We start from the raw sequence: 27,369 nt of genomic DNA, 5'->3' as shown, positions 1-27,369 counted from the left end.
GATGGGAAGCCCCTTGAATTCTTTGGTTCATAATCAAATACATGTCAGTCGCAGCTGTATCATCATAGTCTTCCACGATAAGCAATAGTCTTGAAGGGATCTGACGGTCTAACCATTATTTGTTGGATATTTATATGCCATTCGGGCAAGCCAGTGCATCTCGTACTGAGAAAATATGTACCTGACCTCATTTAATATTCCCTAGCACAATCAAAATTGCGGGATCCTGGGATCTTAAGTTTTATTTATATGCATGTTTGATTGTGCTCTCGGCATCTACGGCCATCACGAGCACCTCACCTCTTTCGGGTGGACATAGAACTCTGGCTCTCTGATCCATACGAGTCTAGTTGTGCAACAATATTTTTCATGAGCATGCATATGACACAATCTCAACGGATCGGCTGCTCAGCGTATACCACCACAACGAGCACCTGACCTAGTCAAGGTGCAATAACTACTCTGGCTCTTCGGCCCTTACGAGTAAAGTGTCTTTACATGCGAACATGAGAACAAGTCATTCTGACAGTGTTTCGACAATAGGGCATCCTCGTCTCATTCAACCGGTTCAAGCAGTTCTTTTGTTAACTATTTCGACAATACTTTCCTTACTTGACGATAGAAGTGTGACGACCCTTTCTATATTGTAGAAAGTACTTAACAAAATTTTGGCAACACCTCCTCTGTATGATGGAGTAACATGCTACATTCTTTCTGAGCTTTGTTCAGCTTCTTCATAAATTTTGGCAACACTTCCTCTCTTTGACGAAGAAAGTGTAAATTTTTTTTAAGCTAGGTGAGCATCTTTTTAGAAATTTCAACAATATTTTCTCTCTTTGATTGAGAAATTGCTACGCTTATCACAGGAATTGATGCGCACCATTGTGCATACTTTGCATCCATCAAGGTTCGTTGGAACCTTGAGCCCTAGCCAGGTCATGCACAAGTGACTTAAGTTTTACGAAAAAGCGTTTTTGCGTAAAAGCAAAGCCTTTCCAATAGAGGCTCCATTCGTCAAGCAGAATCTTGATCGAGGAGCGATAATAGAATCTTATTGATAATTTGGAGTTGATCTCTATTTGAACACTCATTTATGTGCAACTATATGTAATATAAGCAGAAGCTTGTGCTTTATAATGTGACTGCGTAAATGAGTGCATATTTAATATTCGGCGAGGAAAATCAAACTAAATAACTTGCATAAAGCAAATACATATATATTTACAGAAAGCATATACATATATATTTACAAAAAATAAGAGCATTGGCATCGTTCGACGTGATGACAATCTTAAATACATAATATAAATTGCAAAAAGCAGGTGCCTTATCATGGTTCGATGCAACGACAATTTTAAAAGCATAGTTTAAATTGCAGAAAGCAGAAGCATCGGCATCGTTCGACGTGATAACAATCTTAAAAGCATAATATAAATTGTAGAAAGCAGGAGCCTTGGTATCGTTTGACACAACGACAATCTTAAATACATATATACTGCAATACACAAGAGAGTTTATTGTAAAATATTAAACGATAGCCACAAGGAGACGTGCGTGAACACCGAAGTATCCCAGATATCATAAACCAAAGACTATGGTCAAATACTACTTTATAACGTATATGATATATATCACAACATAAATCATTAAATACTTGAGAGAGAGTGATTGGCGAATCAAACTTACGTTCTGATCGGTGAAGAATAGCTCTGGAATGCTCTGTCTGCTTCGAACTGGGTTCAAACCTTCCTTTGAGAGGTCAAACTAGGTCAGATGAGTTCGACCTAGTTGAGGAAGAGGAGGTCAAGCTGCTAAACACAAGTGATTTGAACCAAACTGGGTTCGATCCAAGTCAACTAGGTCAGGTGGGTTCAGACTTAGCCTTAGTAGGTTAGGTCTAGGTTAAGTGAATCAACCATGCTTTTAGGACCAAAAGCGACTTTGACTTTGACTAGACTCAACTAGGTTCAAGTCAAGTCAAGTAGGTTTGGATCAGGTCAGATAGGTTCAGACCAGATTAGGTAGGCTCAAACCAGGTTAGGCAGACTCAGAAGGGCTAGACTAGGTAGGGGAGGTTTTAGAGAGAGAGGGGCGACAATTTTATGAGAAGAGAGAGAAAGGAGGGCTATTTATAGCCAAGGAAACTTGTCTTTCAAGTTTTCTTTTTTTAATTCTACCCTTAGCTTTTCGGATAATGACTGGAGGTTCCTTTTATGCGGAGCCCACATGAAAAAATCAATGAGATATTTTGTGGGTCCCACCAGATATTTTCTGAAAAATATGTTCATGAGTCCCACCAACATTTTTTTGGGTCTCGCAAAAATTTTGAGTTTTTGATGATTTTTTTTTTCAAAAAGTTTTGAGTATGTCATTCTCTTCGTATCGACATAACTATAAAAATTAGCTTGTACAAATCTCCTAATTTACTCAGGAAGAAAGTTATGACTCTCTGACTGTTTGAGCATATATTCGCGAAGATACAAATATCGTAAGTATAACTAGTTCGTTGAAATCGATTTGATTTGCATTTCGAGTTCATATGTTATTTTCACTTGAAAAATGCCTCATGAATTTATTCAAGAATTTTGTTGAAAAATTTTAGAGTCTAATTTTTATTCTTTTTAATTTTAAAATGTGTTTTTGTGCCATGTATGCTGCTACTCTCCTTGCTGAGTTACTGTCTTCTAATATATGTCACAAATATTGCCCATGTATTGGGGCATATTTACAAAATGTAAAAATCATGATATTGTAATCATATTATTTAAAATTGTGATAAATTCAATCTAATGCTTTTGTAGACAGTGTGCACAATAAAATCATTATTTTATTATTCTAATTTTTATTGTTAACATTTTAATTTTTTTAGGTTTTTGAAAGAAATTAAGAAAGCAATAAGATGCAATATATGCTGCGTATTTTTATGCTCAATAATATCAATTTTTTATCTATGAAGGTTAAGGGCTGTCAATAAGTCAGCCTTACATCTGGTACTCAATCAGATAAAAAATGCAAACCCAAATATTCTTCAGGTCAACTTGAACCCAACTTGAGTAATATGAAATTAGAGTTCTCATCCCAACTTGATCTAAGTATTTTATATGCATTTTTGGTCAAAAATAAGCTCTTTAAGTTTTATGGGTTTATGATTTCATTTGTTAACCGGACAAAACCCAAACCTGACTCTGGGCGTGTTTGGACACAAATGCCCTGATGGGTACTGGACCCGTTTATAGCACTAAATAGGGATGATAGTGGATCGGGGCAGGGGCGGGGGACAAAATCTCCACCCCGCTCCATCTCAAAATCCTGCCCTTCATTCTCCCACAGATTTTGATTTTAACCTTCATCATCGCCTTCATCCCCGTTTTATGTCTTCCATCCCTGGTCCAAACAGAACGAGGCATGGTGGGACCCGTTTTCCCTCTGTCTATTGCCATCCTTAAGGAAGGATTGGGAACTAGGGGTGGCAAAACCTGACACGACTCGCCATCCCGACCCGCCAACCCGCCTCTTAGGCGGGTCCGCGTTTGGCTTAAACTAACCTGTTTAATAAACGGGTCGACCCGCCTAACCCGTTTAATAAACGGGTTAGGTGGGCGGGTCAACCCGTTTACCCGAACTCGACCCGTCAACCCGTTTACCCGACCCAACCCGTTTATTAAACGGGTTGGCGGGTAGTGTCGGGTTACCCATTCAATAAACGGGTCGGGTTCGGGTTGAGGTATGCTGACCCACCAACCCGACCCGATTGCCACCCCTATTGGGGACAGAGCAGGGCGGGGTAAGAGGGGGATCGGATCAGGATGGGGACTGAGTGGGGGAAAGCGTAAGCCCATCCTCGCCTTCATCCCCCCCGCATGGGTTTTGATTTTAACCCCCTGTCCATTTCATTTCATCCCCTGTCCAAACGAGACGAGGTGGACAAGTCCCCCGTCTACTGCCATCCATAGCACTAAATAGCATGTACTTAGTGCTCTCTCTCTCTCTCTCTCTCTCTCTCTCTCTCTCGTGAGCTTGTAGCTTTTCATTAGTAATTTTTTTTCGGATGTTATCCTTTTCATTAATAATTACATAAAGCAAGAAGTGTACAATTCAAGGAAAGTTGAGGTCTATTTAGGTGATTTATATTTGTAAGTTAAACCATCACAAAAGCTACCACTATCAAAAGTACTTTATTTTTTTAGTTAAACTGCTCTCTTTTTTACTGTCCTTTGACATGTAAACAAGACTTTCCGTGGTATTAGAAAATGTGACAAGTTTAAAGCGTGCCTTTGACTCTATTGGTACCTACATCATTATCCTCTCCACCCTTTAAAATATAATATACCTATTGGTCTATGTATTTTTTTAAATAGATCAACATATTAGTAAATAATAATGATGATGATGCTTGATTTCTTCTCCAATCAAAGGGCCTCTCACCCCATAGGGAGTATTGCCGGATCCACAGGAAATGAATTTTCAAGAGCTTAATTGTGATTTAAGTGGGACTAAATCCTTATAGACTGGCTTTGGATTTTTTTTTTAGTTTTGGTCCACTTTCATTAAAATTTTTGCTTAATGTTTTGTGGAAGTGACATGCACCCGTCATTTTTCTTTACTTTAAAATGGTTATTTTATAACGTGAAATAACAGGGGTGCAATGCAAATATAAACTAAAGGGAAAGTATAAAAAAATCGCCGTCTGTGGGAATCGAACCCACGACCACGTGGTTAAAAGCCACGCGCTCTACCAGCTGAGCTAAGACGGCATTTCCAATATTTAAGCCGCACTTTTTGTTATTTAAATATGTATTAAATTACCTGTCACATTTTCTTATTATGGGCTCATCATTGCATAGTTCTGCCAGGGATGCCAATTTAAACATCCAAAGGCAAACCAGAATGCATTTAACTTAGCTTATAATAGCACCCATATCTTATGTTTTTTAGCCACCAAACCCTACAGGGTCAGTGTTTGGTGATAAAAAAAGACGTTCGATTAGAAATGGAGTCAGAACCAAATAGTTCAATTAATATATGGAGCGGGGTATGGTTTGTGAAATTTCATACTAGATCTAGGTCCGACCCGAGTTCCCATTAAGACCCATGATTTTTCAATGTAAAAAATATTATTGTATGGGGGTATGGACTAGGTCTGGTTCATGTAATCCTTATAGGATCTGGGCATCGATTTTCTTATTGCAAATCGGCTACGACCGAGATCTAGACCTAGTAACAGCACCTTAAAATAAACTTGGGTTCAGACTCACCTAAGTTCAAACCAGATCCGGCCCATTAATGACACCCTTAATTTTAAGTCCAAACCAGACACTACAGCATTAGCTGTGTTTCAACTTAACAAAAACGTCATCACTTGAACACCCAAGCTCGAGCTCCGGAGTCGAGCTTGAACACTAATATTTGTACTGAATCGGCTTGCCTTTAAGCTGAGTTTCTCGAGTTATGCTTATATTAAGAAAATACCAATTTTGAGAATGTGGCCACCCTCTCCACAGTAGGGATGGCAGTGGGGCGGGGGACAAGGTCTCCACCCCCGCCCCGCCTCAAGATTAGAACCTCCATCCCTGGCGGGGATGGATTTTAACCTCCACCCCCGGCTTCATCCCCGTTTCATGTCTTCCATCCCCGGTTCAAACGGGGATGAGGCAGGGCGGGGAAAAGTGGCAGGGATGGGGATGAGGCGGGGATCGGGACGGGGCAGGGAAAAGGGTATGTCCATCCCCACCTCTATCCCCAGACGGGGATGGATTTTAACCTTCGTCCCCGCCTCCATCCCCGTTTCATACCCTTCATCCCCGGTCCAAACGGGGAGAGGCGGGGCGGGGCCCGCTTTCCCCGTTCCACTGCCATCCCTACTCCACAGCCACCAATAACTCTGTTTACAACGTTGCTTTTGTGCTAAAAATATACATTGGAAATGTATATATTTATTATCTTAAACCAGATTTATTGAACTCAAATGGATGTTTAAACTCGGGCAACTTTATCGTTCTGAGCATATACTAGTCTCTAGCTCAGCTTGTTTAATTGATCTTGTGCCGAGCTTTGGCTACTTGGCTCATTATTTATTCTTATATAGTTTTTTTTTTTAGAGAGGGGGAACATTTTATTGTTATAAATTCATAATGGGCATGTTTTGCCCTGTGATTCTTGGATTTTCACTTCTTCCTGTGATTGCAAATTACAATGACAATACATGACAAGCTGCAAAGTGTGATTCTCACTTGAGAATGCTCCTCTCTTAGATCCTGTTAAAGTTTGTCATAAGCTAACCTTGTGTCTAACAATCAAAACTAACTTTTAGACTTTTAGCTGCGATTGCTCGTTCCACCTGTGACCAAAGCAAATGTGAGTGTTAAAAAAATTGGGTTCTTGCTCATGACTGGTGTCATCACAAGTTGAGACGAGATGGATTGATAGAAGGAGCACACCCCTAAGATTTGACCTAATAATCTTAAGTCATCTTATCTTTAATATCTCACTGCAGTCAACTGAGCAAAGTTATTGGAGAAGTGCATTTTCTGAAAACTTGATTTGGAAGCACGATACTATCCTTGCTTCTAAAACTTGATGAGAATCTGGATTCTCCTATGCTTTTTTTTATGCTTTTAGTATGTTTTGTTTATGCTTTTTCTATGTTTTTTCACGCTTCTTTTCGTGTTTTTTATGTATTTTCTATCATACTTTCCACTCACTTTTCATATTCTTTCTCTAAATAGGCAGTCGTTTTTTTAAGATTTTGACAAAAAAATATTAATTTTTAAACTAAAAAAGTCATGAAAATTTAAGAATAATCTTTTTTATTTTTATTTTTATTTGTGTACTGTTTCGATTAGCATTCAATTCTCTTTTGACTTTCTTTTTATTTCTCACTTATGGCTTCCTATAAATTTTAAAATGCACCGTGCTTCTTTTATTGTTTCTCGCTTTTGCTTCCTAGTCTGGCAACCTTGCAACTGAGTCAATACGAAATGTAACAAGTAATGCATCCGATACTACTGAGGAGCCTGCCTGACTCGACCGACTCAAGCGAGTAAGTCCACTTTAGGAGCACAACCATTATAAACCATGTAAGCATGGCACCGCCACCGCCACCAAGCACCGCACCATGCCCGGACCAAGCTAGGGGCAGTTAACCAACATCTTCTCCGAGATGCAGCTGAGTCTAGTAAGACTCGGCTCAAGCCAAAGAAACTCGGCAATGAACACGGTTCATCCAAGAGAGCAGGTCGATTCAAACCTGGTACCCATGGTCCATGTTTGGCCACGCCACCGAACCAACCAAGAAACAGACTCGGAATGAAGCTAGCACGAGTGGAGTCTTGATTGTAAAGCTAATATGAGTTGTAATATCCAGAAAACGATTCATAATATCCAGAAAATATCTAGATTGTAATATCCAGAAAAGGCAAGGACATTTTGTTTTGATTAGACTCAAGGGAAGGACGAGTGTGATTGGTGGGTCGTACTGACATTATCTACAGAGACGTTGAGACAGCCAACATATGAAAACCCAATCCTCTGATTTTTTTTTTTCTATTATCAGTAATCTCAAACCCATCTAAATTATTGCCGATGAGTCACCACCATTCTTTTTCTTCTTCTTCTTCTTCTTTTTGTTTCTGAGGATGGAGATCGCTCTAGGATCAGCCATCCACTCTTCTGCTTCGGTTCTCCCTAGCCTGTTTGGTTTCCCTCATAATCTCAGGTTCCCACCTTGTAAGACTCATGGGAGAAGGCAGAGTGTGGTCATTAGAGCAGCTGTTGCAGTGGAACAGCCCTCACAGACGAAGGTTTCGCTTGTTAAGATTGGTACAAGAGGAAGGTAAGTCTCTTCCATTAGTGGGGTTCTTCTTTTGTCTTTGCTATTGTTGGTTAGTTGTTTGTTGGTACAGTTTTGTGTTTCAGGCTATAAACCATTTCATATGGTTGATGTTTATTCACTTCTTCAATGCTGTAGTTGATGTGGGTATCTGATATTTTCTTACTGTCTTTGGGGTTTTCATTAGATTAGTGCAGATTTAAGTTAGATTTGTATTCTGTATGAAGATTTGGGACGGTTTTATCTTTTTCTGTTTGTGCTTAGCAGCTTTTTGCACAAACTTAAGTGGATTCAGAATTCCAAGTGATGAAATTTGAGTTAAGAACCATTGAAATAGAGGAGGGTCTTCATCGGTTATCTGCCGGAAATGTGGTGAAATTTATATGGTTGGTTTTCTGGGGTGATTCGGATGTGCTTGGAAATAGCTTTCTCTTTCTTTCTTTTTTAGAATTGGTTTAAAGAATTGGATAGAGACATTGCCGTGAACGCCTGCTGATGGATTTTCCGAAATGTAGCAAAACTGTGTTTATGCTATCAGTTCTCCAGATCTTGTTTCTGAAGTCCTCTTTTCAGAAACAAATGAATAAAGTTGAAGTGTGTGCTAGCATAAATAATTGCCACAGGAAAAAGTTTCTAGGTGACCTAGTAACGTTTTGAATTTTTTTTTCTAAGAGCGTGCTTAGGTCAAGATGCCTCTTTTCTTTTTCCTTTTTAATTTGTTGAATATGATTATTTAAGGGTAGGTACGTCTTTTATGGATAGTCATTGCCAGCGAAATATTGATATTAGAGGAATATAACTACAAAAAACTCTAAGCAATTTGCTGCTACCCACATTTCTCCTCCAATCATTGCTACCCACATTTCTCTTCCATTAAAATAGTACTTGTTATTTTCTTTGGTTTCAAAAGCAGTGGTAAGGCTGAAAAGATTCTTACATAAGAAATTTATAGTACTTTTGTTGTCTGCTTTGTTCTTTTCAACTATCTATTTGTTTTTATCATGAACTTCACCTACTTGAGCCTAAGTAGCGCATTATTGATCTCACACTGAACCAACTTCATTTTGAACTGATGAGCTATTCCATATATTTTCCAAACGTTGATACGAACATCTGGTTTGCTAGAGGAGGACCAAATTAGTGTTGAGCTGGAAAAGATGTTACTATTCCTTAGCGCACTTGTGCTAAACATTTTTCTTAATTTAACACCATAGATGTGATCTACAGGTTTTGTTTAGTCGGAACCGGCTTTTGGATCACCGGAATCTGACCTGTATATAGGTTTTTCTGGTGATCCAAAATCGATGGCTATGAGCATCAATTTTTTCCGGCTCATAAAAATATGTTTTTTCATCAAAACAACATGATCCAAGAGTAAATTGAGCATGCTAAACACATCTAACGGTTTAGATCTATCATAAAACTCTTCAAACTATGGGGCCTAACAGGGCAGAACGAGAAAAGAGGGCCTAATATGTTCAGCTCTCTCTCTCTCTCTCTCTCTCTCTCTCTCTCTCTCTCTCTATATATATATATATATATATATATATATATATATATATATATAGTGATTGGTTCCTCCTAATGGTAGGAGGGTGTAGACACTCTATTTTTTTTGGAATCTAGCCTTACAAAAGTAATCTACACAGCTTATTTAGTAGGAATCAACTTTTGAATCATCTGATTATGACATGCACAGACATTTTTATAATCAAAATCAATGGCTTAGAATTTTCATAAATTTTAAAAATCATAAATTATTTTTTGTCAAAAAAGCTTGATCCAACAATCAATTACTAGCAAATAGGTCAAGTTGCGCACATCCATAGGGTCAGATTTATTAAACAAAGCTTGGGACATTGAAAATCAGTATTGTTACATTACAAACAAAAACTAAATATCTGCATAAATGTATACATATTTAGTTTTTTGCTAAGCAGGACAATGTTGGGTGAGAATAAGAGGCTACAACTTTGTGGAGAGAAATGGGAAGTCTCACCCAAAGTTTCGGTGAGAGTTAGACGCACCCAGCTTTGTCGAGAGAATAGTCACAGCAAAATTTTCAGTGAATTTTAATCAAAATTTTGACGAGAATTAAAGGCTTTTAGCTTTGCCGAGAGAATAAGAAGTCTCATCAAAAGCTTTCACAAGTATCACCTAAGAGTCAAAGACTTAAAACAAGGAGTCTCACCAAAAGTTTCATTTAGACTTAGAGCTTCTAGCTTTGCTGAAAGGATTGTGAATCTTGCCCAAAGTTTCGACAAAGCTTAGAAGCATGTAGCTTTGCTAAGGCTCCTAGGGGGGTTGGCATAGTGGGGTGGGACCTTGGCTGCTAGATGGGCAGTCAAGGTTTGATTCCCATGTGTGTCACCCCTCTGCGCAAGCCAACACATAGCATAGGCTCTGGGGGCAGGGGTCCTAGCCTCAGAGTTTTACGCTGCCAGCACGACGACTGTAGGTATGGCAGGCTGAGCCAACATGACCAGGTCTTCATGCCGGGTGCGGTTTCTTCGGGTTATAAATAAATAAAAAATGGCCGAAGACAACCAAACAGAAGACTGGCTATGCTAAGAATATAGCCAAATTTTGTCAATATTTAAGGAATTCACAATTATTTTCAAGTACGGTATGATCATTTTTTTTTCATTTTTAAAATTTATCCTATGATTGTTGAAATTTTCTTAAGAATGAGATGTGCAACATTGATTTCTTTTTTAATTAGTTATCTGTGTTGGTTCTTGTTGGAATTAAGTATGTAAACATTTTACATTCAGGTAAGATTTAATTAGATGTAAGGCTTGTAAGCTAATCAGATTTAGAGTTAGATTCAAACTTAGATGCATAGAGCATGAATCAAAAACCTAGATTTGATTAGAGTATATATCCTAATACATATTCAGGTCAGATCTTTTCAGATTTAAGTTTGACTTAGATGCAAATTCAAACTCAAGATGTAAAATTGCTACAACCAAATAGAGACAGAAGCTGATATGCAAGCCATTTCTAATCATTGGGAAATCTTACCAGTTTTCATTATCTTTGAAAGTAAAACCATAATTCAATGCGATGCTTGTCCTGTTATACACTCGGAAAATAAATGATTATGTTTCTTTGACCTTGTTTTTATTAATTCAAATGGATGACGAACCTTTTACTCATATCTGTATGAGATATTCAACTGTGGTACTTCCATTGGAGATGGTATGGTGCTATCTTATCAGTCAGGCTAATCTTTTATACACTTCTAATCCTTAACACTTTCCATGGACCTCTTCTGATTTTCCAGATCACTTGATTCCTCTCATTACTTTTTTTTCTTGAAAGGAGTTCTGTCTCATTTCATTATCAGAGGGAAATGGATGTGGCATAGAGGCTGTACAACAAAATCCTAATTTATCTTCATTCACTGAAACATGTTGCATGATTCGGCAATCGTCCTTCCAAATGGAATCCATGTTTCCCCATATGTTGTTTTGCTAGACCATGGGAAGTTAGGTCTGGATGTTTCTTGAAGGAAAAAAATTAGCCTGGACTTGATCATTTTCCAGGAAACAGCATATTTATCAGTTGGAACATTGATGATGGGTTTCTATTACTATTAAACCTGTACCTTTTTTACACATATTCAGCATTCTTTAGGTAACTCTACAAATTGTAAGAGCCTTCCTTGCCTAAGATGCATACTTTAGTCTCTAAGACGGTTGATGAGTCTGGCACCCAAAATTTGCATCCCAAACCAAACCCTCGATGATCTGACTGCAACTTAACCTCCAACCAGCCAATTGAGGTGGTTCCTGCTTCACTCATCTTACTTTGGGATATATAGATACCATACCACTTCATGCAGAGTGCATTGAGCATTGAGCATCCATTTATTTCCAGGAAGCAAAAAGGCTGTCATAAATGCTTGTTCATTTCAGCTTTTTAAACAGGATCATGTTATGGCAAAGAGAAGACATTTCATGATATTGCCTCTCATTATCTATTGAAACCTGTTTCTTATCCAAAATGTCAAGAATGATGCCTTGTTGCAGAATTAAGTTTTTGAAGCTAACCGTATATATTTCGTGATTGTTGAAGAGAAAAACTCGTCATTGAAAAAAAAAATTAAAAATAAAAAAAATAATAAAAAAAAATATATTAGTTAAAAGAGGTCGGGGTAGGCCTAGGAAGACTTGGATGGAGATGATAGGAAAGGATATGAATGCTTTGAACCTCACCGAGGACATGGCATTGGATAGAAATGACTGGAGGAAAAGGATTCATGTGGAAGACCCAAAATGAATTTCTTTGTTGGTTCATATCGCCAACCCCAATTGTTTTGGGATGAAGGCGTAGTTGTTGTTGTTGTTGTTGTTGTATATGTCTCCTTATATCGTGCTGGAATGATTAAGTTTTTTCTTGCGGCAAAACAATCAATCAGAATAATGTACTTATGATGTGATTTCCTGAATGTTTGATCTAATGTCATTAAAGGCTGAGAAGCATATAATTCTTTTCTACTTTTTACACAGTTAGTTTATCTCATTGTTTGTTGGATGATGTTTGTACCTCTGCCTTGTAGGACAGTCCATTAGCACTTGCCCAGGCTTACGAGACACGAGACAAACTCAAGGCTACTCATTCAGAACTAGCAGAAGAAGGTGCAATTGAAATAATAATCATAAAGACAACTGGTGATAAGATATTGAATCAACCATTAGCGGATATTGGTGGCAAAGGACTTTTTACAAAAGAGATAGATGAAGCTCTTTTAGATGGCACTATTGATATTGCTGTCCACTCAATGAAGGATGTGCCAACTTATTTTCCTGATATGATAATTTTGCCATGCAATCTGCCACGAGAGGATGTTCGAGATGCATTTATTTGTCCAACTGCAACCTCTTTGGCTGAGCTTCCTCCTGGAAGCATTGTTGGTAGTGCTTCCCTTAGAAGACAATCTCAAATACTTTACAGATATCCATCACTTAAAGTAAGCAAGTTACTTGTTATGATCAATATTTTTACTCTTTTGTTAATGAACTTGAGATTGGTTATTTTGGTTGCATGATGCAAACAAATTCAGCAAGTATAGGCTTGTATTACGCATGTTTCTGAGTATTTATTCAGGTTATTATTTATACCATACAATTCTATGCACCATTAGCTTCCTTTTGAAGAGATCAAATAATCTGGGGCACTGGAGTCCATGGTTGGGTTGGCTCAGAATTTAGAAAACAATTTAATGTGAGCATATATTACCGACTCAACATAGAAATGATATGAGACAGACTAACTGTAACTATGTCAAAGTTGGACATGTGCCCGAGTCAATGTCTGATTCTCTCATTGCTGAATTATATTAAACATCCTCTGCAGTGAGCCTGCAAAAAAGGAATAATGGTAAACTGGACTGGACCATGTTCCTTTACATGCTTCAAATTGAGTTTGTGCCAAGTGGGAAAAGACAGTTCCACTCAGAGTTTCATGTGGTATATGTCATAAACTATCTGTTCTAACTTCTAGCAGTCAATTTCAATGTGGCCATCAAGTAAAGAAGATTATTACAACCTGTAGCCTTGGGTGAGATTGGATCAACAACAAGATCTGGAAGTATAGAAGTCTTGCACATTTGGTTTGAAGGAACAATCTATAATGAGCATTGTTTCTATGTTATGGAATGATTATATGGCTAGGTAATGCTTCAGCATTAGTTTTTATGTTTATTCTTTTCAGTTTACTAAACCAACAGATTGGTCACGGGCATATATTAATTATTGTAGGGAAAAAATGATGGATGATGAAAAATTAAGGATAAATCCCTTGAAGATATACAGGTCAGTTGGGTTTATGGAGTGATGCTAATACTCATGCATGAATGCAACTATCATTGCTGGATCCATATTGTCTAGTGATTGTCATCTATACTTTCATGGTTGCTTGTTTCTCCCAGTCATCTTAAGTTTTTCATCTCAGTCATTTTGAGACTTTCTTTCATTTTCCTTTTCTTTCTAGGACCCTTAATACCTAGTTTGACAAGAAAAGACCAACTTGAGAAATTTGTGAATGATACATTCCACAGTGTCCAGTTGATTTTGTAAGTCAAAGGATGTGCTACTAAAAGCTATCTTTTAAAGGACCAAGGATCTTCCAAGTCGTAAATATTAATGGAGCTTTTATGGGACTACACAGAAAAATCTACTATGTTAGTTCAAATCATTTGTATACACTACTGTGAAAATGAAGAGTGAAAAAAGAAACATCTGAAATACTGAAAGATCAAAAGAAAGTGTAAATAAAATGTTCTTTCTTTCTTTAACATGACCGTATGATGCAGCGAGGGGATCGGCTTCGATGCACTTGGTTGTGGAAGATGATGGCACAACTCTCACGGTCGTGCGATGTGCAGAAAATAAGAGGAATATCCACCGAAAATGATGGCACTTGCTTTTATTTCAATATGAATCTCAATTGAACAAGAGGATGAACATAAACTAAATAAAGACAAACAATAGAAAATGAGTAAAAGCCAAAAGGAAAACTGCTGACCAAAAAAAATAGAAGAAGGCTGCTGCAATGTTAAAGATTCTCTGCCGCATGCAACCCTAGAAGAGGGTTTTTAAAGACTATTAGTGGACCCGGGTCTCGGGTCCAGTCTTGGACCCGAGTCGTCTTCATGTTGATGGATCTGTGATCGCCAGACCTGTGCTCGTTTGGAGTAGGTGGTACACAAGGGTACTTCATCCCTGTGTCTTGGTACCGTGATCTGGGTCGAATCCGCGACTTGGGTCCGATCCTCGATCCCATCGTGCAGGTCCGGTCCCCTGCCTGGATTAGGCTGTATGGATTTGGGTTGATCTTGCTCTGCATCATTCTCCCCTGGTTGGGAAGAAGTCGGCACTGACGACTTGTCTCCATAGTAAGCATATAGATCACACACATTGAAGATAGGCGAAATGTGTCAATCTTCGGGCAGTTCAAGGAGGTAGGCATTCAGACCCAATTGTCGAAGAATCTTGAAAGGGACATATTTCTTAGGACTCAACTTGCCATAAGTACCCACTGGAAAACGCTTAGGCCGCAGGTAAACCCATACTAACTGACTGACTTGAAACTGGACATCTCGATGACCTTGGTCTACGAAAGCTTTGTAGGCTTCGTAGCTTTCAACAAGTTTGTCTCAGACCTGTCTGTGGATATCACGCATGTACTCAACGGCATCAAATGCGTCCGGGGCTGGGTCTGGGAGACTGGACACAGGTGCTAGATTTAATACATGGGTGGGTGACCGACCATAAACCACTTGAAAAGGAGACTTGCCCGTGGACCGATTGATGGAACTGTTATAGGCGAACTCGGCTTGCGGCAAGACTAGGTCCCATGTTTTGACATTCTCCCCAACTAGACTCCTTAGCAAGTTCCCTAGGGTGCGGTCCACAGCTTCGGTTTGGCCATCAGTTTGTAGGTGGTATGCACTGCTGAACTGGAGCTTGGTTTTCAATAAGGCCCATAACGATTTTCAAAAATGTCTCATAAAGCGCGTGTCATGATCTGAGGTGATCTTGTGGTGCAATCCATGAAAGCGGGCCACGTCCCTGAAGTAGTACTAGGCTACTAATGAGGCATTGGTGGTTCGCTTACACGGGACAAAGATAGCCATCTTGAAAAATCGGTCAACCACAACTAAGATGAAATCAAAACGACGCGAGGTTCTGGGAAGACCCACAATGAAAACCATGGACACATGTTCCCAGGGCCGCTCAGGGATGGACAACGAAGTATACAAACCACTATTCTGACGTCGACCCTTGGACACTTGACACACTCGACAACTTTGAACAAACTTAACAACATCTTTGCGCATTTTGGGTCAAAAGTAGCGTTCATCTAACAGAGCGATCATCTTATCATGTCCAAAATGCCCAACTAGTCTTCCTCCATGTAACTCGGAAATCAATTGAAGCCTAAGAGAGAAGACAGGCACACATAACTTATTACCTCGAAAGAGATAACCGTTATGTATACTGAATTATGGGTCAGCTGTGCTATCAGGGGAGAGGCACCCTTCTCAGACCTGCTGAAAATCAGGATCTGTTGGGTACAACTCCTTGCACTGCTCGAACCCAATGATCTGCACTGACATAGTCATCAAAAGACTATTCTTCCTGCTAAGTGCGTCAGCTAGTATACCTGATTGATGGCGAATAGTGAATGTGTACTCTTGCAAGAAGTTGACCCACTTGGCATGTCTAGCACTCAACTTCTTTTGACTATTCAAATACTTCAATGCCTCATGATCCGTGTACAAGACGAACTCCTTATAAATGAGATAATGTCTCTAATAACAAAGGGCTTGTACAACGACATAGAACTCGACAACATAAGTGGAGTATTGGCACCTGGCTTGAGTCAGTTTTTCACTAAAGAAAGCAATGGGCCTGCGGTTCTGACTCAAGACTACCAATTCCCACTTTAGAGGCATCACACTCAACCTCAAAGGCTGCGCTAAAATCAGGAAGGTCTAAGACGGGGGGCACTAGTCATTTTCTCTTTAATGAGTGTGAAGGCCTATCCCGCGGACATGGCATTGGATAGAAATGAATGGAGGAGAAGGATTCATGTGGAAGACCCAGAATGATTTTCTTTGTTGATTCATATCGCCGACCCCAATTGTTTTGGGATGAAGGCGTAGTTGTTGTTTAAGGCCTATCCCGCAACAGACGTCCAATGGAAACTAGTACCCTTTAGGCACTCCGTGATAGTGGCCATGAGGGTACTGAAGTTTCTCACAAAGCGACGGTAGAAAGTGGCTAACCTGTGGAAACTACGGATCTCTCCTATAGTCTTTGGGGTATGCCATTCTACAATCGCACAGACTTTGGCGAGATCCGCCTTAACTCCATCAAACGACACAATGAAATCCAAAAACACAACACTTGACGTCATAAACTCACACTTTTTGGCATTGACATATAACTTTTTCCTCCTTAAAATCTCTAAGACCTGACGCAAATGACTCAAATGATCAGACAAAGAAGAACTATAAATCAGAATGTCATCAAAATATACAATGACAAACTTCCCTATACAAGGACGCAACACTTGGGTCATCGTGTTCATAAAAGTACTCAGGGCATCTGATAACCCAAATGACATGACTAACCACTCATACAATCCATCACGTATCTTGAATGTCGTTTTTCACTCATCCCTCTCTCGGATACAGATTTGGTGGTACCCACTTTTTAAATCAATTTTGGAGAAAATAGAGGCATTGGCCAACATATCAAACATATCATCCAAACGAGGAATGGAAAAACAGTATTTGACACTGATGTGATTTATCGCTCTAGTGTCAACACACATGCGCATGGACCCTCTCGTACACAGATTTGGTGGTACTCACACTTTCATGACTAAAACCCTTTTGTAGTAATTCTTGAACCTGCCTCAACTACTTGGCATGCTCGGAGGGGTTCATGTGATACGCGAATAGGTTAGGTAGACTCGACTTCAGGGCAAAATCAATAGCATGTTGCACCACCCTCATAGAAGGTAGACCATCAGGAAGGTCGTCTGGCATAATGTCGCGAAACTCCTCAACAAGGGGTGCGATGTCCGCGGGAACGGGCAACGACGTACTCACCGATGACTTAGCCACCAGGGCATAACAATAACCATCCTCCCGACAATGGCTCAAGAAAGACCGGTAAGATAGGCCCGCGAGTCGGGGAACTCGCTCAGGCTTATCCACAGTGGGAAAACCGGTCTCTTTGATAGGGAGGGCTATTTTGTGATCCTTAAAAATAAATGAGTATGTGTTCCTATGGAACATCGTGAATGGTCTTGCGATCAAACTGTCAGGGACGTCCCAAAAGAATGTGACACACACTCATAGGGGCTACATCACACCACACCTCATTGTGGTAATGCTCCCCCATGGAGAACCAAACTAAACAACGTTGGGTGATAGGAACCTCGTTTTCTCTTTTGAACCATGCCATCTTGTATGGTTGAGATAATTTCTCCGTTTTCAGGTTCAAGGTGGACATAACACTCTCGGACACCATATTCTCACGTGCCCCAGTATCAATTATAGCATCACATGCATGACCCTCACACTTGCACCGGGTTCTAAAAATGTTATATCACAATCATTTTGCAGGGGTCTACTCTCGAGGTGCATCAAAACATGACGGATAGACAATAAATTTTTGACGTTGCCGTTGAACTCTATGGCTTCTCTCTCGTCATCTCCTTCAACCAATGACTCACCCTTACTCTCACTATCAGATGCTGACTCAACAATACCCTCTACGAAATGGGTGTTCTTGCTCACAGTCGGGCACTTGGACGCGACATGACCTAACTCTTGATACCTAAAACAACGAATGGTAGGCTCACTAGGCTTGGCCTTGGATATGGTATCGTACGCGAGTCCAGACTGATCGGGTTTGCTAGGGTCTACTCTAGGGGTGGACTTGGAGTCTTCCTTCCTAGGGGAGCTTGCTCCCCTGGTTGGGAAACTCGACTTCGGTCGACTGGACTGGTCACTGCGAGAGACTTGATATTCCTGCCTCATTTTCAATTTTTCTTCCACATTCATGGCATAACTGCTTGCCTGATCTAATGACTCGACTATGACACAACTGAAATCATCAGAAATAACAGGACGAAGACCAGAAATATACCTCGTGACCTGCTGGCGGGCTGTCTCCTCGATCTGCGCTCACAGGGATAGACGATGAAACTCAACCATAGTGCGAGTGCCTTGACGCAGGGTTAGGTACTCCTTGTAGGCTCTCTCGGCATGGTCTGACAGCACAAACTTGGATTGCATCAACCTCTGCATCTCCTCCCATGTTTATATGCGTTCTAGTCCCTGCCGCTCCCTCGACCTCTGCAGCTCAACCCACCATGTCTGTGTTAGACCTCTCAACCGGGTGGATGCTAGAGAGACATGACAGTGTGGTAGTCGAAGAAAAATTATACGACATAAGCCCAATCGAAGAATTGCTCCGCATTGAATCGTCCTGCGAACTTCGGAAGGTCTAGCTTCACCCCATAGGTGGAGGGGTGCTTTGGTGCTCTCTGTTGACGAGGCTTCACCATTTCTGCAGGATACTCGTTCCAGAAAGTGTCATCATCCAACACTGCATCATCACCATCTGCATGGTACTTTTCGCCTGGAGGTTGGTGCTGACGAACTCCCATGATGGGTGGTCGGCGCTCAGGTCATGACGGCCCTTGTTGAATCTGCACGGTATCTGTTGGAAACTGTCTCGATCTGGCTTGCCCGTGGGTGGGAACCATCTCTGGCTGACATTGTGGCACCGGTATGACAGGAGGGCCTACTAAAGGTGGGCGGGTTGGTCGGGTCTCGGGCTCTAGGTGGGTAGGAATGAGATAATATGGGTTTGGGTTAGGGTAGAGGTAGTGGGTTGGGTATGAAACTGGGTTTTGGATCGGGGATGGGTTAACAGATTGGGTCTAGTACAAGTATTGGGTTTGGTTGGGGTAATACTAGGATGATTCACCCAGATTGGATCTGGATCGGGTCAAGACCTAAGCTATTCATCGGACCCAAAATGGGATAGGTAGGATCATGGATCGAGTTATGGTGTGAGAAGGCCTGGTTTGAACTCGATCCTTGATCCATAACAAGATGGGTCTGGTTTTGACCCGGCTCAAATTCAAATTGAAGCTCCGCCCGGGTCCGATATATGTTTGGGTCGGTACTGGATCTATTTTGGGGCTCAAAAACAGTGGGTTGGGTTTGATTCGGGGCGAACCGCGAACCGAACCCAACTGGGTAGGTCGAGTATGGGGCTTCGAGACTCAGACCCGCTCCCTGGGACCCAAAGGATGGTCCTCAAGATCCGGGTCTGGGTCCGGTTGTCACATAGTCCGGTTCAGACCCTTTTGGGTTCGGACCCATCCACAAGGACCCGTTACCCCCTGCACGTTGGTGGGTTGTAGCAGCGCCCCTATGCGCAAGCTCGGGAAAGTGGTCCGGATCAGCCCCAACCCTGGCTGACGCTATTGTCCCAGCAGCCTGGCCCAGTGTCATGTTGGGGCCTTGCGAACCAGGCTCGGGCTGTGGCACAGGCACAATAGCACGAGGTCAGGCCTGCGCACCGAGCTGACACTGGGAGGCACAACCAGAGCCCCGTGATTTGGTTGGCAAACACTGACAGCCAGATTAGCAGCCGTGACAGGATCCATCGTTAGGGAAGGTACCAGATTGGGGGCAGTGGTACGACCACGAGAGATCGGCTGGCTTGGTTTGGCTGTGGCAGCATGTGCTTGACTGTCTGCGCCGTCACCCAATCCCGCTCCCGTTTTCAGCATAGAAGCCGCGCACCTCCCCGGACAATTCGATGGCCATGATCCGATCTTCGAGTTCATCCAGTCGTTTCGACATGCCGGCTACGTCCTTGCTTACGCGTAGCATATTTTCTTGGATCTTGGTCATCATGTTGATCATCCGCATCATCGGATCCTCGTTGCCGGTTTCCTCCCGCTCTTTTCCACTTGTAGGATCGTTCATCGCTTCTTGCGCCATGCCGTTGACGAAGGAGGAGGGCTGGAGCTTTGATGCAGCGAGGGGATCGACTTCAATGCACTTGGTTGCGGAAGATGATGGCACGACTCTCACGGTCGTGCGATGTGCAGAAAATAAGAGGAATGTCCACCGAAAACGATGGCACTTGCTTTTATTTCAATATGAATCTCAATCGAACAAGAGGATGAACATAAACGAAATAAAGACAAACAATAGAAAAGGAGTAAAAGCCAAAAGGAAAACTACTGACAAAAAAAATAGAAGAAGGCTGCTGCAATGTTAAGATTCTCTGCCGTACGCAACCCTAAAAGAGGGTTTTAAAAGACTGCTAGTGGACCCGGGTCTCGGGTCCAATCTTGGACCCGAGTCATCTTCATGCTGCTGCTGGATCTGTGACGTCCGGACTTGTGCTCATTTGGAGTAGGTATGCAGGGGTACATCATCCCTCCGTCTTGGTACCGTGATCTGGGTCGGATCCGCGACTTGGGTCCGATCCTCGATCCCATCGTGCAGGTCCGGTCCCCTGCCTGGATCAAGCTGTATAGGCTGTATGGATCTGGGTCGATCCTGCTCTGCATCACTGTAACTTCAGTAAGAAGTGAAATAAGCTTTTAAGCTTATTTGGAGTAGGTATGCAGGGGTACATCATCCCTCCGTCTTGGTACCGTGATCTGGGTCGGATCCGCGACTTGGGTCCGATCCTCGGTCCCATCGTGCAGGTCCGGTCCCCTGCCTGGATCAAGCTGTATAGGCTGTATGGATCTGGGTCGATCCTGCTCTGCATCACTGTAACTTCAGTAAGAAGTGAAATAAGCTTTTAAGGTCATTTAAAGAACCTTCCATGAAATCTGAGATTGGTTCCTTCTGTGAAACCAACCGAAGTATTGCAATTGCTGAAAGATGTGTTCAGCTTCGGTTTGGGTTTTAGCAAACACATGCTTGCTCAGAAGACAGAACTATATTAAGAACTTCGACGTAGAAACAAGATTGAAGAAACATGCATTTTTTGTCCCACCACTGTGTTTTAAATGGACTGTTTTCACTGTGAAACTGAGCTGATCTCCCAAGTCTTAATTGAATAAACAGAATCTCTGACCATCTTAACAGGAGCAAGTTATGCAAGTCAAGCATGTATATCTAGCAGTTCTGTTGATAGCTTAGGATTTTATATGCTTCTGACAGGAATTACAGGATAAAAATACTTGGGACTGTGATGGTGGCATTTGACATTAAGCTGTGAACCTGGTCACCAGGTTCACTTATTGCAGGCTGTGGGTCACCACCTAGAAACCATTCTGAGTATAATCATTTCAACTAGAAGGCACCCTGGGATTGTGAGAACTCGGCATGGCTCATAGCTTGCTACCCAAATTAGAGAACCCTGTAATTACCAGTATGAATGCCATGCATGTACCATCAGGTTGGATAGTTGAGTTTAGATAAGCATGTCAAGTTAAATTCTCTTCAACTTACCATGAGTAATGTGGATAACATTATCTTTCAAAGATGAAACCTTTGACCATCCATGCACCCGAAAGAACTTAGAAGACATTAAAATTCAATCATGTGCAATTGCACAACTTGTAATTACCAAGGTGCAAACATTGTGCAATAGTATTATGAACTGATTATCTAAATCCGCAAGAAATGTTGGCATCTAGGGAGCTGCAATTCTAACCATATTGTGTGATGCTTTTTCTTTTTCTTTCCTTTCCTTGTTCCTTTTCATGTTTGAGCTGACTTTTGCAACAGTTCAAAAGTCACTTTGTCAATCACATGGATTAATCACATGATTTTGCCTAATTTTGTGGTCGTTATGCTTATGCTTGATACAACTGGACTTTTCTAGTCATTAATCATATATTTTCCAAGCTGAGCAAATTTTGTTATGTATATTTAAAAATATAGTTGATATGAGATTTTAATTGTAGGCTCGTAGCATTCTTGACTATTGGATGTTAACTTCTAAATTAGATCTTCTCTTAATCTGTGTTTTTTTTTCACTTTTCATGCACACAGCTTTTTCTTGACTTAATTATGTTTCAGGTGGTAAATTTTAGAGGCAATGTCCAAACTCGACTGAGAAAATTGAATGAAGGAGAGGTCCAGGCAACATTATTGGCATTGGCAGGTCTAAAGCGCCTCTCCATGACTGAGAATGTTACTTCTATCCTCTCTCTGGATGAAATGCTTCCAGCAATTGCACAAGGAGCTATTGGTATTGCCTGTAGAAGCAATGATGACAAAATGGTATGTGATAAAATGCTATTCTAAAGATTTTTCTTAGGCTATTGCAAGGATAACTTTATAGCATGAATGGATAAAAATGCTATTCCAAAGTTTCTGCCTCATTGAAGTGTTCAAATTTTTAATACGTTCTTGAGGTTTTACTTTTCAGTTTTCTATTTTATTTTGAAATACACTATGCTTATTACAAATTTGTTTATATCATGGTGTGGTACTTATGATATACTGGCTGGTTTCACTTTTATAATGCATGATATATGAACTTTACAAGATAGCAATAAATCACACTCTTGTGTCACATATAAGACCCATCTTTGTGCATATATTGGGAACCAAAGCATGTGGATACTTTGTTGATCTTAATATACTATCGTATTCAGGCCATTATCATAAATTAGTGAATGGATATTTAATAAAATCATCATTGGCAATCAATTTGTGCTAATAGTGATGATTGTTACTGGGAATGAATGTTTTTAAGTGGTCTAAATTCGTCACTGATAGTAGGGCATGCAACATATCACAACAGGTCAAGACAGAAACATGTCATGTTAGTTTGGCATCATAAATTGGATTGACAGTATTTTTTAGATAAACAAACTCAAACTTCTTGTTTATTTTCTCTTTTACCATTGATGTCTATTTTGGTAATGTATGCAGTGGTCCTAGAAAGAAAATGAATCTTCTTTTGTTGATCTTGCTTCATGATAAACCAATCTTGATCACATAGAGATGCGATGCCTGTGATATCAGCCATACTGTGGTACTTGAAAATATCTCAAATCCCAATTTCTTGTTCATGTATGCCCGTTATGCAAGCGTACAGAACAAAACTCACAAGTTCTTAATCTTTTGCCAGTTTTCTCCTTGATATTAGTCATTAAAATTGATTAAACTGTTGATTCTTTCTTCTTCCATAATGTGAACATTGTACATGAGACTGTCAGGGGTGTCTGTTCAACACATGGAACCTTTGGTGGCATTCTAAAAAGATCTCATCATATGTTATCAACTTTTCCCTAGTGTTGTGTTCTTCCATTGTTTAGGTTACAAGAACCAAAAACTATGTTCGAATAAAATTCTTAGAATCTTGGTATTTGTTGGTGTTATGCATGGTAAGCGATTTAAGGATATTTACTTTTGGAAGATAACAGTTGATCATCAGGATTCAGATTTGGTTTTGTATGTGATGTTTACTGTTGCTTCCTTGGGCCCTGCCATTTCCAACAATTTGTTTCTAGAAAATGCATCAGTTCAACAATCTGGCAATAAGCTACTTGAATTGAATTGCAACCTTTCTACTGCCTCTGACTGCAGCCATTGATGCAGGCTGGTTACATAGCTTCTCTGAATGATGAGGAGACAAGATTAGCTGTTGCATGTGAAAGGGCCTTCCTTGAAATATTGGATGGGTCTTGCCGCACGCCAATTGCAGGTTATGCATTCCGTGACAAGGATGGATATTGCCTGTTCAGAGGCTTAGTGGCATCTCCAGATGGAACCAGAGGTAATTGTTTCTGATAATGGTCTATTGATGCCAAGCTCAAATCAGATTATTATACTGAGATTTTGATGTTTACTAGCAACTTCTAACCAACTCTACACTTTACAGTGCTTGAGACTTCAAGAAGGGGCCTATACATTATCGAAGATATGGTGTCAATGGGGAAGGATGCTGGGAAAGAATTGATTTCACGTGCCGGTCCTGGCTTTTTTGACTGGTAATAAGGAAAGAAACATTGGAAGTTCCTGTTACCTTCTTCAATGCTGCCCAAGATCCCACGTTAGTAAGTTGCCATTGAAGTCTCTGTAATGAGATTTGATTCAATTTTCTATGAAGATTTTGAGTGCTCTTTTTTCTTTTTTGTTTTAGAGGTTTGTAGAGAGGAAGAGATGTTTGTACTTTATAGTGGGGTAGTGATGAGTTTCTTTGGAGTTCCTATTATGTAGGGATTTGATTATTAAAGAAAAATCATTATGTGATCATTTCCAAGCTTTTATGGCTCTGAAATCAATCCATGGTGCAATCTTATTTCTTTGATGAAACTTCATTGCACACATGTTCAGTTCATACACAGGTTACATTTTTAAGTTATATGAAGTGTTGCCCAATTTTCTAAATTTTAGTGAGAGCTTATGCGCAAACAAAGATTGTCTCTCAACTTTCACGAAGGTTCAGTAAACACTCACCAGTAACCCAAGCACATAAGCTAATAATTCGTTAGTTTGTGTTAATACTGCTGCACATTGTTCTTTAAGTGATATACTTTACCAGCACATTCACGTGATTTTTCTTTGGAGTTCCTAGCTCAAGGTGCGTAAATACCAACTATAAACTCTCTCAGATTTACTCTCTGATGGGCGGGCAAGGGGGCGGGGGTTTTATGCCAATGAACTCGGTCAGTGAGGTGGTTTTTCCCCAGTTTTTGAAAAAAGTTCATGTTAATAAACCAGTTATTCCTACAACACGTGCACTCTTGGCATATTACCAAACATCCAACATTCTCGATGGCGGATCAGGTGCAATCACATTGCACACTTTGAGTGTGCCGCTGCACCTGTCTGCCCTCCATCTCTGAGGCTCAATAGAAAATGGAGCACAGATCAAGTGCAGCCGCACACTAAAGTTTGCAATGTGATTGCCAAAGACAACTGTCCTTGATATCTTCTTGTCGTGGATGGTTCATCAAAATATTAATATTAATGGAAAATAACCGAACTGTTTCGTAAAATGGTGAGATTTCATAAATACCTTACAATTTGTCAAAATCTGCCGTCTAAAATTTTGATTCTTGACTTTTTAGGACATTTTTATCTTTCGCACAAACGAACTTGTTGATGTTTGTGCGATAGGTATATATGATGTTTAAAGGTTGCAACTTAATAAAAAGGTCACTTCGCGGACCTAATGAAATTTCCATATGAACATTGCTAACTTGAATCTCAATAAAGGATATTCACATATTGAATGTGTGCATTTTTTGGGGTTTGCATGTGCAATGGGAGCCTTTTAGAATTGAAAAGTTCTAGCTCAGCAAGTTCGCTCCATACGTATATGGCAATCTTAGCATTTGTACAGATGTCATGCGAACCTCTTATAATTTGTCTACAAATGTATGACAAGCAAATGCATGTTGTGAATGTCCTTACTTTCAAATGTTTTATGATTCAAGCTTAACAAGTTCACGTCATATATTTGCGGACATTACAACCTTCATGCAGCTACCATGCAAACATCTTTTAATTAAAAATTTATATAAAGTCTGTACGTAAGTCTCTGCAAATGTGTGGTTTACATTCATGAATATGTGTTGCAAATGTCTTTACCTTAGCATGTTTTCTTATTACATCTTTGTGTCACACATTTGCATGCAAACCCCCCTTAAGTAAAAACTTATGTAAAGTCTGAACGGACGTCCACAAAAGTCAAACATTTGCAAAAGTAAATTATTCTTAAATGTCAGACATTCTCAAAAGTCTCACATTCACAAATGTCCTTGTCTTCCTATGTTTTTTACTTATCGTATTATACATTTGTGGATGTCGTCCTGACGTTCGCACAGATGGCTCGCAAACATCCTCTGTACATGCGAACATCTTCTATAATGCTCAGCTATGGTTGGGCATCCACGTTATGGAGACCCTTGCACGCAACCTCCCTCATCTGGGTCTGATGGATCCTGTTGGACGTGTTTTGGGAGAGACACATCTCGGCTTGTAGGGTGCGTTGAGGGTGAGCTGCCACTCGAATGCTCCGAAGGACCCCACCAGAGTGGTGCCAAACAGCAGCGCGGCTCTAGCAATGATGCAGTCTCATGTGACGGTATGAGGCACTAAGTCACGGGAGGCACTGACTTGATCAGTCGTTGGCAGCACCTCTCCTATCGTAGCATGGACCCTTTACCTGCACTCACACTCTTTCTCTGCAACCTTCAAGTGGCGATAATCGAGTTGTTATCTTGGAGCCTGCCGTAGGCGCCTGGGCTCCCGAGGTACGACGTCCCTCTATTCCTCCTCCCCTCCCATCTTCTCTCGATGGCTTTGTTTTTGGGGTTGCGAGCCTGGTTGGGAACCTCACCATCTAGTTTGGCAAGTCAAGTCACTCACCGTCTCGGGTCGCTCCCACGGAATCAGTTATAGTCGTGGGGAGACCATCATCCTTCAATTGCGCCAAACTGTGGGCCTTATGCTAGGAGGGCACTGTGTTTGAGGGAAGCAGATCAGGTCACACTGAAAATGAAAGTTTTTGCTCATGCTGACATCGTGGCCATCCAATTTGTATTTTAAAAAGCTCAAAAGTCAACAAAACCACGTGGCATTCATCCAAAATGCAAACAGATGGCCACGATGTCAGCACGAGCAAAAACTCTCATTTTCAGCATGACTTGATCTGCTTCCGTGTTTAAGGGGTAATAACTGGCCCCTGCAAACCAAACACGACCCTGGTAGGTCCGATTTTTTATTCATGTGCCTCCCGAGTGGCTTAGGTGGATATCTTGGAGTGGAACGTGGTTGCGATAGCTCACTCTCGAGAGATGTTGGAGGACATCCTCGACCCTTGCATGGCCCTTGCAGACGAAGCAGGTTATATGTTTCCCCCGAAGACACATTGTTTGCTACGTGTTTGGGTATCTCAATGAGTGCTATGTATGTAAGCTTGTGTGGCTCGTATCCCCATGTTTGTCAGCATCAGTTAGCGTTGGAGTCTGGTGCAATTGCAAAAACTTAAGTACCATTTATGCCATCA

At 40.7% G+C, this 27,369-nt stretch overlaps 1 protein-coding gene and 1 non-coding gene across 2 annotated transcripts; one reads left to right on the top strand and one right to left on the bottom strand.

Annotated features, from left to right (window-relative positions):
* Window positions 1–4,681: 4,681 nt before the first annotated feature.
* TRNAK-UUU (transfer RNA lysine (anticodon UUU)) lies at window positions 4,682–4,754 on the bottom strand. Its single transcript has one exon. It is a non-coding gene; the product is annotated as a tRNA-Lys (tRNA).
* Window positions 4,755–7,532: 2,778 nt separating this feature from the next.
* Window positions 7,533–24,633, top strand: LOC149831104 (porphobilinogen deaminase, chloroplastic-like). The gene is made up of 5 exons (XM_090013664.1): window positions 7,533–7,831; window positions 12,398–12,803; window positions 22,422–22,625; window positions 23,952–24,129; window positions 24,235–24,633. Exons 1-5 carry the CDS (start codon window positions 7,635–7,637, stop codon window positions 24,345–24,347), a joined length of 1,098 nt encoding a protein of 365 aa, XP_089869790.1. The 5' UTR covers window positions 7,533–7,634; the 3' UTR covers window positions 24,348–24,633.
* Window positions 24,634–27,369: the final 2,736 nt, after the last annotated feature.

This window comes from Nuphar pumila, chromosome 7 (assembly GCF_984573655.1).
Source record: "Nuphar pumila chromosome 7, dmNupPumi1.hap1.1, whole genome shotgun sequence".
In the NCBI taxonomy this organism is placed as follows: domain Eukaryota; kingdom Viridiplantae; phylum Streptophyta; class Magnoliopsida; order Nymphaeales; family Nymphaeaceae; genus Nuphar; species Nuphar pumila.
This window is presented reverse-complemented; position numbering and strand designations above follow the sequence as displayed.

Coding starts and splice junctions, on each gene's coding strand:
- LOC149831104 (XM_090013664.1), top strand. CDS start 7,635: ATGGAGATCGCTCTAGGATCAGCCATCCACTCTTCTGCTTCGGTTCTC. Junction 7,832..12,397: donor AAGATTGGTACAAGAGGAAG/GTAAGTCTCTTC, acceptor CTTGTAGGACAG/TCCATTAGCACTTGCCCAGG. Junction 12,804..22,421: donor ACAGATATCCATCACTTAAA/GTAAGCAAGTTA, acceptor ATTATGTTTCAG/GTGGTAAATTTTAGAGGCAA.